The following is a 12,017-nucleotide window of genomic DNA, read 5'->3' on the forward strand; positions in this document are numbered from 1 at the left end:
TATGTTTTTCAGTTTCCAGACTATAAATTGCTTCCTTGAGAGCAGGTGAAAACTTTGATTCAAATTAATTCAGTAAAGAAAGGAAAACAATCCCAAATTTCCCTGTTCAATAACAAATACCAGTAACAATGGCTACTCAAGACCGTTTCCTTCCAGGACAAGGCTGCCATAAGGCAAGACACTTCTAAGAGAAAAGGAAGGTACAGGAATCAACAGAGGGTTTCTCTGCAACAAGAAACTCACAGGGAAGAACTAGAGAAACAAACCTTTCATAAGCTGAGGCTACTGTAACACACTACACACGGTTGCCAAGGCCAAATGAGAAAAGTAACCTACTTGATTTTTGGAAGTGCTCAGATGAACCTTAAGACAACATTATTTCATGACTGCTTTTCTTGCTGATATTAGGTTAGTCTAACAAGTCCTGGAGGAAAGCCACGTCTTTTATCACTCTAAGAAAAAAAGGTTTCGGATTTAAAAACATGCTGCTGTTTCCTCTTTTTCCTCAAGTGGAAACAAACCTAATTTTTCATACAGAAATTCTAAAGATAAAGGGTTCAAAGTGATTTGATGGAAGCAGACCTACATTTTTAAAGTAGCATGGCAAAATTTAAGGAGGGGGAGGGAGAAAGCATTAGAAACTAATTCAAGGATTTAAAATTAAGTTCATGCAACAATTCCCATTCATTTCCCTTCAAAGTGAAGTTGAGGTTTCGTCTCAGACTTTTGCTTTTCAAAGAAAATGCAAATGTGAAAATAATAAAGGAATTAGGTACTGGCTTGCATTCTTTAGGACTGAAGTAAAACGCAGACAGGAACACACCACGTTGTTATTAAAAAGTTAGCATACCTGTTACAGTAGCTCAAAGACACTAAAAAAAAAAAAAGTACCTCCTTTACATGACCAATTCTAATCTCTATTTGTACATCAACAATATATTTTCACCAGTAAAGCCCTGGTCAGGCATATACATCTGGTCGCATGTCAGAGTTCTGCCAGAAAAATGCATGAACTTACCTTGTCTTGGTTTTCCTTATTTTTGTAACACAAATTTCCAATCAAACGAATGAGATGAGATTTAAAACCCACAGCTGGATGTGAAATTTCTTCCTGCCCTGTCATAGCATGTGTAGCAGTGAAAATATTTACAGCCTGCTTCCCAGCAAGATGAGTTAATCTCAGGGTATCTACAAAAAAAAAAAAATATTTTGATTAATTAGCACATGAAAATTAGTATCACTTTGCACAGAGCTTGAACCTAACAATTAGTAGTAATAGTTAATCAACAATTTCAGATATTCACCAATCTGTCAAAAGAACTTTGAAAGTTTTCTTCATTTCTTAATTTGTGCTAGTATAACCATAAAAGGCCATCTCCAGGTCAGAAGGTATTTTTGCATCCTTTATACACACTTACATAGTTCAGACACGAAGTCTGAAGGTTGGTGCTATCAGTCTCTACGTGAAGAGTCAGAATCTGTAGGCTGTTGATGATTCTGATACTGTAAATATATTTCTAAAATCAAGTTTTTTTAGAAAACTTCCTTTACTTCAAATTTGTCACAGCAACACATACTAATTAAAGAACTGCTTTTTTTTCCTCCGCTATTCTCCAGTCTGTTCCTAGCTCTGTAGTACGAGAAAAGATTTCGAGTACAACTAGCCCCTTGACACACCTTTACAAATCCTTCAGTGCCATAATCTCGTCAACTGAGAAATACTAATGTTCCTGTATAGTAAATGCTAATTTACAGCAACTAGGATTTTTTTCTACAATGCTCTAGAAAGAAGTCAGGGAGAAGGGAAACTGAAATCTGTGAAAACAACATTCCACAAAGAGACCACACCCAGAAGCAAAGTTGAAATCATGTGAACCCCTGAGAGTCTATACTAGCCGAGTCACTAAAGGCTGTGCCTATATTTAAAAATTAAGCAAGTCTTTCTCCTCTAAGCAATCTGCAACACTGATAATTGGCTTGGCATGCAATTGTCCCCAAGATGCTTCATGCAACTTACACTGGAACAGTAAAGACATAGCAAAACCAGGTTATAGCACAGGGCAGTAATTAAACCCTATGCTACCTCTGCTCCAGATGTGACAACATCTATAGTGCAATGGGCACTAGATTTCCTGATTTAAATTAGAGAAAACTTCACAGGTCCTTATATCACAGTTTCACTCCCAGGTGGCTTATGCAGGAGAAGAAAAAAAAAAAACAAAACACAAACCTCTGTGCTGATAAAGAGGTAACTATATTTTTGGTAGTATTTTTAAAATACAAAACTATAGTATGGCCTAAAGGCCTTCCGTATTAGAGCTACCACTTATATTTGTTCATATTTTGAACTAAGAAAAAACAATCAATCTCCTGATTGCCCCTAAAAATTGTCATCACAAAAGAGCTTTTAAACACAATCTCATTAATAGAAATTTGTTTGCTTTTGTAAACTCATAAAAATGGGCAGTCTGACATCCTTCTTGTGGCATTCATTTTGTGTGCTTCCTTGCCTTATAGACTTAGTATTCTCCCACACCACAGACACGTAAGAGGGAATTCCATGGTCTTCCCAAACCTTCTGCCTGCCCTTAAGAGGGACTCCTGAAGAAAAGGATTAAAAACAAAAAATAAAACAAAACAAAAAGACCCACCAAAAAAAGTAAATAAAACTCTTCAAAATTTTATTACAGTGCAGACAAAAATGCAATAAGCAATGCACCTACCTGGAAAGAGAAGTCCAGGAAAAGGTGAAAGAAAAGCAGCTGTTTTCCATGCGTTATGCTAACACAGAGAGAACAGTGCTCCTCTCAAACACTGCACATCACAGCGCAGTGAAACACAACACAGCAACTGCTCCTGGGATGTCACCCATGTTCTCAGCTAAAGGGCACCCCTGTCTGCCATTCTCTCATGATCCCAAAGAGCAGCTCTTCCAAAATGCCTTTTCATTAGCCTGGAGACGGCTGCAGAGGAAAGTCAGTCTGCGCACAGCTAGAGCAAGGACGACTGGCCTACCAGCTTCTAAACTAAAGTGATCTGCAACTCCTCAAAATTCTCATTTAAGTTGAAAGACTTACACAAGCATTCAGATGATACAATGCATACCTTTGAGTTTCCTCAAAACACACGCACAAAATAGATCTTGTTGGTAGTCATTTTACTATAAGCAATAAAACTATGAACCTGTCATCAAAAATTCAAAAATAAAGGGTTTGTTGGGGTTTTGTTTGTTTGTTTTTTTCTTACAGCAAGAACTCTCTGCACATCTCATAGTTAACAGCTACTTCAGCCTTTTTCTTTTTCATTTTTTTAAGCCAGAATATTACATATTTATCTTTAAAATCCATGAACTTTTACGATTTTCTCAGAATACGGTGGCATACATCAGTTGTCTCAGAAAGTGATAAGATCTAGGAAGGCACAGGTCAGTATATGTGTATTTCCTCCGCAGGTATATAGGGTCTCTCTGGACCACCCTGGCTTAATTTTTTTGTGTGTAAAGCCCTTCGCTTCTTGTTTCTTAGCAGAAGAAAGCTTCTTTTAAACTGACCTATAAAGTCACTGAATTTGGTTAAGAACATTCAAACTGTACTTAGTTTCAAGTTTTCAGGAATTTGGGAAACAGAAGAAACAGGCATGGAAAAGTCCTTTTTCTACTTTTTAAGGCAATTATTCCATGTACATTCAGCCAGTGGAAGAACATAAGAAGCAGCTGTCCTTTGCACAACTCTTACTGTATAAATAGCGCATTGCTGACAGTTGAATCAAGGCTCTGTTGGGTAATAGGAACCAACAGAGCAACTAGAGAAGCAGAAAAATTCCAGGAACAAATCAAATATTTGAAAATGTAGATTAACTCGATCTCCTATTTACTTATTTTATTAAAAGGTCAGAATCATAATTACCACCAGTTGTGAAAAACATGTTTTCATTCACAGAGTAACGTGATTTGGAGCAAGCCAACAGTTAAACCTTGTGGGTTTTCACTCACCTATGGCTGTTTCAAGCAAACCAGGCAAAGCCTGTAAATGCTCTAGCTGTCCATTGTTTGATGTCATTTCACAAAGAACGTCAAGAAGACGAATTGTAACCAGTGCTTCCTGTAAATGAAAATTACATTTCTGAAAACGGCTTATGAAGGACAGCGTAAGAACAAAAAAACGACGATCTAAACAGAAGACAGGAACTCAGCACCTCAGGCTCTTTGCGGGTCTTCTAAACTGCCAAGAATAAATTTATATAAAATGAGGACATCTTTCTACAATAACAATAATGTATTACACTGTAATAATTTCTTTTCTACAGTCAGTGTTATATGTGCCCTGAAAAATCATGGGGAAAAACCAAAACAGAACCATAAGGGATAAAATTTTAACAAAAACACAGTAGCTTCCAAAAGCAGAAATGCAGAAAATTACTAGCTGAGAAAATTATTTCTGTATAAATGTTTTCTTTGAGTTTATTCAGTAGGAGCGTCCCACTTTAAAGACACAAACACCGCCTGCAAGACACCAATTTGTTATCCGCAGGAATTCTGTAAAGTTCTGTGGTCAAATGAACTTTGGCTGCGAGAATTTACATTATTCTTGGGTAAATAGGATTGGGATCATAGATGCAGCATTTTGGTTAGGTATGAGACACACAATTTTATTTGCATATTATTTATTCAGCCAGAGAACTATTTTTTTCTCCCAGGCTATGTTGATGCATGCTTATAATGACAATCCAGCATTTAGAGAAGTTACCTTAAGAGTGTATGGCATAATTTGGAACACCACATATTGCTCAAGAACCAGACTGTGACTGCAAGATGATTCCGCACAAGGTGTGGTACGCAAACTGCAAGGAGCCTTGCAAAGGCTCAGACATAGGTCACAGCAACTATTCCTGCCTTCTCTGGTGCAGGACAAAGAGACATTTGCTTACCAATAGTATAATATTTTTGAATCCATATAATCAATATAACTTAATTCAAATAACCAGCTACAGCGTTCAGTAATTAAGTACTATTATATCCATTCTTTGCTCCTTCCTATGCTCCTTGAAGACAACAAATCAGTACAGGTCCTAAAGCTCTATTATTTTTTTTTCCCCTCACACAGGTGTAGGAAGGTACAGGTCTTGCCCTAAGTTATTCAATAAATTGCTTTCAACAGCACAAAAGTAGCCTCTGAATACATTGGTAACTGTCCTGTTAAAAAGTGAGAATATCTGAACTGTATTTCGTAGAATCATATAATGGTTACAGTTGGAAGAGGCTTTGAAGATCATCTAGTTCCAACCCCCCTGCCATGGGCAGGGACACCTCCCACTGGACCAGGTTGCTCAAGCTCCATCCAACCTGACCGAGAACACTTCCAGGGATGGGACATCAACATCTCTGTGAAACCTGTTCCAGTGTCTCACCACCCTCACAGTAAAGAATTTCTTCTTCATATCTAATCTAAATCTACCTCTATCAGTTTAAAACCGTTACCCCTTGTCGTATCACTACACTCCCTGATAAAGAGTCCCTCCCCATCCTTCCTGTAGGCCTCCTTTAGGTACTGGAAGGCCACTACAAGGTCTCCCCAGAGCCTTCCCTTCTCCAGGCTGAACAACCCCAACTCTCTCAGGCTGTCTTCATAGCAGAGGTGCTCCAGCTCTCTGATCATCTTTGTATCCCCCCTCTGAACGTGCCCCAACAGGTCCATGTCTTTCCTGTGCAAGGACTCCCGAGCTGGACACAGTACTCCAGGTGGGGTCTTATGAGAGCAGTGTAGAGGGGCAGAATCACCACTCTCAACCTGCTGGCCGTGCTTCTTTTGGTGCATCTGGCTTTCTGGCCTGCGAATGCACATTCTGGCTCATGTTGAGCTTCTCATCCACCAATACCCCCAAGTCCTTCTCCTCAGGGCTGCTCTCAATCCATTCTCCGCCCAGCCTGTATGTGTGCTTGGGATTGCCTCAACCCAGGTGCAGGACCTTGCACTTGGCTTTATTGAACTTCATGATGTTTGCTCAGGCCCACCTCTTTAGCCTGTCAAGGTCCCTCTGGATGGCGTCCCTTCCCTCTAGTGTGTCAACGGCACCACACAGCTTGGTGCTGCTGGCAAACTTGCTGAGGGTGCACCCAATCCCACTGTCCACCTCGCCAACAAAAATGTTAAACAGCACTGGTCCCAGTACTGATGCCTGAGGAACATGACTCGTCACTGGTTGCCACTTGGACATCAAGCCGTTGACTGCAACTTTTTGAGTGCGGCCATCTAGCAAATTCCTTATCTACCAAGTGGACCATCTGTGAAATCCATATCTCTCAAATTGGAGAGTGTCAAATGCTTTGCACAAGTCCAGGTAGAGACAGAAGCAGTAAGATTTCAGAGACAGTGAGCAGGTATTTACAATTTTTAAACCATTTCGCATTGTTACAAGACAGTACCTTAACCAAAAGCCTCCTTAGCTCATACACTTAACATTTACCTTTGCACAAGAAAAGTTTACACACTTTACAACTGTAAAGCAAACAAGTATCAATAGGCAACTATAAATCACACCAGTAAGGTACAACAGCCCTTGCTGCCTATATGTACCTCATTACCCACATACATAATGCAAGCTCTGTAGCAGCAGATACTATGAGGTGTGGCTTTTCCTTTCTCAGCAGCTTTATTCTTTTTCACCCCCTGCCTTTTTTTTTTTAAATGTATTTCTTCACTGTCCTTTATGTATTTCTTCACAGGGTTTTATACTACCATCTCTCCCTTTCACATATCCCACCATCTGTCTCAGTTCAGCAACTGTTCCATCTAGATTTGATAAGAACAGATTATATAAAAAGCACAAAAGAACCCCCAAATTCATATCTACATGTGAAACTTGATATTTTCAAACGACATCTCTGGTTGGGTTCTCCCCACCCCAGCTTTCCAATTATTTTTTTTTCATCCTTCACCTGTACAAAAGAAAGGCAACAAAGCAGAATACTTCCTTTTTAAGTTCAGCAACAAGATGCTGTTCAAACTCAAAAATACTTTGAAATCTGACAGCCATCTTGATGTGGACACAATCTGAAAAGTAAATAAAGAAATAATTGAAGACTTTTTAAATAAACATATTTCAAGAGAGACTCAGAAAAGATGTTCCTTATAAATAGACGAAATAAGAACTTGTAATCCAGGGAAGGGTTTTATTTTGTGAGTATGGTTGAAAGTTAGTGAAAGCAAACTGATGCTGAAGTCAGGCTTATAATGGAAAAGCTATTTTAAACATTGGTTTAAGCACTGCAGAAGCATATGATTAGCTTTTCATTGGTTTGAGATGGAAGCTACAAGACCTGAGGTTCCTTAGGGAAAACAGGCAATGTCTACATATAATAAATTAAACACAGGATGGGATACCCAGACAACATTTTGGGAGTCAGGCCAGTTTAAGGACTGTTCCCAAAACACAGTTTTCAAATGTGGCCTCACAGTTTTGGAGGCTAAGACAGCTTACTAGTACAGACATAGCCTGACCAAGGCACTTGGCTTCAGGGCCACAGAAAAGTCCAGCAGAGCTTAGCTGAATATCACAGATGTTGCCCAAAGCATTTTTAATGATAGACTCTACATGCACAATTGCATTTTTTTCAGTTAAGGACAACTCTTACACAAAAACAAAAATATTTATATAATCAAGAAGAAATTGGTGCAGTCTTTGATCATTTCTAGTACGAAAAGAAACAGTTCTATGAATTTAAGCTGGAATTTCTCTTTTCCCATGGCAAGCCTGTGTTATGAATAAATGTATACACACTCTTTCAAAAAACTATTCTTGTCATTGCTCTCCACTTATTCAGCTATTATGACTTCTATTTTGTGCTCATTAAATGATCCACCAAGTTTCCCACCAAGTAAGTGATACTTAACTTATCAGACATCACGTTTGTGTAAGAGAAGGATAAGAGTCAGTGTCAAGCACGGCAAGTTATATAGTAATATTCTCAGTACTGCTGTCCCAGCACCTTCAAGTTGGACAGAGACCTCATTCTGCTAGGTGCAAACAAATACATTTTTTTTCCAAGAACTTAAACCACAAAATACTTGGAAAGTAACCACACAGCACAAAAAAAAAAAAAGAAAAAGGGGGGAAGGTGGGGGGAAAACCAAAAAGATGTAATTGTCTCACTATACATCCTCTTACTGCCAAGCTGATACCTTTTCCAGAAGTAGTCAATTAAGTTTTCTAACATAACTTAGACCAAGCAGTTGGGGCAGTGGGGGGAAGCTGTGCTTCTTGGATACATAGGAAGAGATTGCAGTATGGTTGTTTTGGTTGGTTGGGTGTTTTTTTTTTTGAATGCATCCAACTATCACCTCCTAGTAAAGTGATTTTTAATATCTTTTCATAACACTTCTCAACATACATTTAAAATTCCTGTGCTTATTCAAACAAACAAAAAAAATCAGCAAGTACAACACTGTAACATTATCATAAAAAAGCATTTAAAGATCAATATTTTCCCCTTTGATAGTAAATTAGTTATGACAGCTGTTCTCAAGAGTTTCTACAAATCAAACTATTACAGGTTAATTTTGTTTTGAACAATAAAATGCTTCTGACTGCATGTATATTGGGTAATGCAATTTCAATATACCACTGTGGTCACTTGGCAACATAGAAGCTAGATGTGACTTTTTAAAAAATATCTTTTAAAATATCTTATTAGGAAAATATATTAATTACACTTCTGAAACTGAGCACGATTAATCAGTGAGAATCAGAAACTAACTAATTCTATGTTGACTAAAACATTAGATTTCTGAGGCTTTAAGTTTTCTGGCTAATAGTCTTGAAAAAAACCCCAAAAACTCACGCACCCCTAAATCAGCTGAAAACATTAAAACTTTATCTATATAAGAGGGATCAAGAACTGAGACTAATATGACCTGGCACTACCTGCTCACAATACGATGGCCTAACACAGCACAAATAAGGTCATTGCAAGTTATGGTGCAAGTTGCTTTCTATATTCCCAAAGGCGTTGTTAGATCTTCAAGCAGCTTGTTGAAAGCAAGAGGAAAAACAGAACACCAGATTATTTGAAAAGACCTCTACCCTTAGATGGCCTAAACCTCCTTAATGCACTATATGGTGTGGCAAGTAGCCAGCAACTCTTGGATACTTCACAAGGAGGAAATAAAATAAGGCCATCCAGGACTCAGCTCTGCATCAGAGGCTCCCAAAGTGCAACCCACAAACCATCTGTGACCCATAAAAGCCTTCCTATTTAGCTTGCAAAAGGACTTCATTGTGGCCATCCTCAACAGAACCAGTTAATTAAGTCTGAAGCAATAACAGATTTCTTCCAAGTGGACTGGGGTTGGGGCAAGTGTCTGGGTGCTCAGGAGACAGGAGCTGACTGCCACTAAGATCCCAGCAAGCTCTGCAACTTGATGCTGTGGACACTAGCTAGCCCCAAGAGTGCTGCCTTGTCAGAGCCATGCAAGGTCCACCAGAGATCCCCAGCTCATTGGGAAATGGGGAAGAGTCAGTAACGAAAGCCCTCACTTGCCGAAAGGATCAGTATACCTTTCAGACAGCTCCCCTGCACTGAGCCAATCCCACCCATGCCACAGCGCTCCGTGATCAGAACTTGATGTTCCAGGTCTCTAACAGATCAGGAACACCTGCCTTACAAATAGACAAATGCATTTTCAAAGAACTACTGTTTGGAACCTTAACGATGTATTAATCATCAAGTTATCATCAGTTAAATTTAAGTTCTAAAAAACCCCCAAGATTTACTTACTTTAGTACTGCTAGAAAAAAAAGCATTTATTCCATTTTTATGCCAACTTTGTGGGGGGGGAGAAAAAGAGATGCTGCTTTCCACCTATAAATAAAATAAATATTTCCAGTTTTGATTCATATTTGAAGAAAATATAATTCACAAGCCAAATAAATTATAGAAGTGATCCTTAGTAAGAACATAATAAAACATCCAAACAAGTGACAACTTGAACATTTATTAAATGTTGAAATCTTTAACAATGTGGTAGATTTATTTCTGTCTCAATATACTGTATTCTTTGTCATCCTCAAATTAAAAGCCAAATTGAGCTGCTGTCTTAGAGATTCTACTGTGAACTCTGCCACTGCTTTCCCAATATAAAGTAAACCGGGAATGTACACAAGTGCCACTTGGGTAATAGCGGCAATGAAGATTCACCTCTTTGGATTCAAGTACTATAATGTTTTTTATCAGTCATACCTCATCTTCTGCATCTGCTGCAGAAGTCAACTTGAGCACAGCTTCACATTTCTCCTGGAAACAGCCTGCAAGGAAGTCAGCATGTCTCATGAAGACGTTAATTTCTTCACTGTCAACTGAGTTCTTCTCACTTACTTTCACCATCATCAGCTCTAACAAAGTAACTCTAGAATCAGAAAACATTTTAATCAAATTCACTAAGCCATATAGAATTATCAGTAGAACAAGCAGATACAGTTGTTGAAAATGATACAAACAATTAGCATGCTAGTAACAGAGCCAATTTTAAAAATTAAGGAATCTTATGAACACTGGCAATCAGTTCCTGTTTGCTGGTTTATTTCTTCACACCGTTAATTTAATTTATCATTCAATTAATACAATCTGGCCAGACAGTCAAGTCAATATTTTTCTCAAGTCTATTTCAATTTCTAATTTCTTGTGGCCTAACACAACATTACTGTGACTGCATATTCCGTATGTCTAAAATTTCCACCAAAACAGCTCTTAACAGCTGTTGTTAAGTTCAGCAAAATAAACACAGACTATTTGACAGCTTCCATTTGAAAATACCAGCTTTTCACAGCTCTTGCCTTGCACTCAGTCCTTCACTAGTTCTCCTCCCCAACCCCAAACCAATTCTGAGCAGAAACAGGGGAAATAAAAATTGATACGCGCAGTCGGTTCTTTACAGCTGTTTTATAATTGCCATTAGATGGATTACAGTAAATCCAAGTTAATTACTCATACACCCAGTAAGAGTTACTCAGTGTATTAAACCAGCAAGTAAGTGGATACATAACGAAGCTGCTCTATAAAGTGTACTTGGGTCATTTATTTTAACAGCTTTAATGTTGTTTTATTTCCGGTATCCCTTCATGCTGTTAGGGCAAACTAGGAGGATTTTGTGGAAGCAGGACTTTAACATGGCAGAGGCCCTCCTACAGCTTCCCTGTACAACTCCAGCACAGAGGAGCACACGGGTTAGTGAAGTTTCACTGTAATTCTCTCAACCTGAAAGAGTGCTATTTATTGAATGAATTCAAGACCAGGCTCAGGGCTTTCTTTCACTAAAATATTTGCAATTCAGATGGAAGGACTGACATTTAAACATGTGGAATAGTTCAAATGCTTTTTCTTTTTTTTTTTTTTTAATTTAAATTTACCAAGCAGGTTGTCACAAGGGGAAGAGAAATGTCTTTTTCTGTGGAAAAAGCACGGTCACTGCTTTATTAACCTCCAAGAACCCACCTCTATTAATCACGTAACAGCTACTCAGTTCTTGCTAAACTCACCCCTCAATGTCATTAATACAGCTGCATTAAACAATTATCTGAATGAGGACAAAAAGCTTTTTCAATACGGTAGCTCACATTTGGGAAAGGGTGGACTCCAGACAGAAAGCTGTCAAACACTGGTAACCTCTCTCACAGGCTTCGCTTACCCATGTGACAGAGCATCGACACAGAACAGTTGTTCTGTTTGTTCTGCAGGTTACAGCTGAGTACCACACACTTGCGCATCTACCAACTACCAGAGTCCCGTTACCCAACACCCCTAACTGAAGGAAGGCTTTCAGATTTGGCATACTATACAACAATCAACTGCACAGACATGTCGTTCATCCCCAAGACAGGGCTAGATTTTACATGCAAGTTTTTACCAAGCTTAGAGCCTTTCACACGTATGCTCAGCTACGAAAACAGGCTGCTCACAGACTTTATCATGACAGGAATAATTCCAATAAAATATTATCTCCTGCATAACAGAATTCCAGTCAGCT

At 38.6% G+C, this 12,017-nt stretch overlaps 1 protein-coding gene across 1 annotated transcript in view; it reads right to left on the bottom strand.

The window, feature by feature from the left end:
• The window catches only part of ATXN10 (ataxin 10), a 109,699-nt gene that overhangs the window by 50,169 nt on the left and 47,513 nt on the right, over positions 1-12,017 (bottom strand). Inside the window, exons 7-9 of the mRNA XM_074590396.1 lie at positions 10,235-10,400; positions 3,992-4,100; positions 1,019-1,188 (exon numbers count right to left, since the gene is read on the bottom strand). Coding sequence (XP_074446497.1) covers positions 1,019-1,188; positions 3,992-4,100; positions 10,235-10,400 — 445 coding nt within the window. The remainder of the gene's footprint in view (positions 1-1,018; positions 1,189-3,991; positions 4,101-10,234; positions 10,401-12,017) is intronic.

Source organism: Larus michahellis, chromosome 1, assembly GCF_964199755.1.
Source record: "Larus michahellis chromosome 1, bLarMic1.1, whole genome shotgun sequence".
Taxonomy (NCBI): Eukaryota; Metazoa; Chordata; class Aves; order Charadriiformes; family Laridae; genus Larus; species Larus michahellis.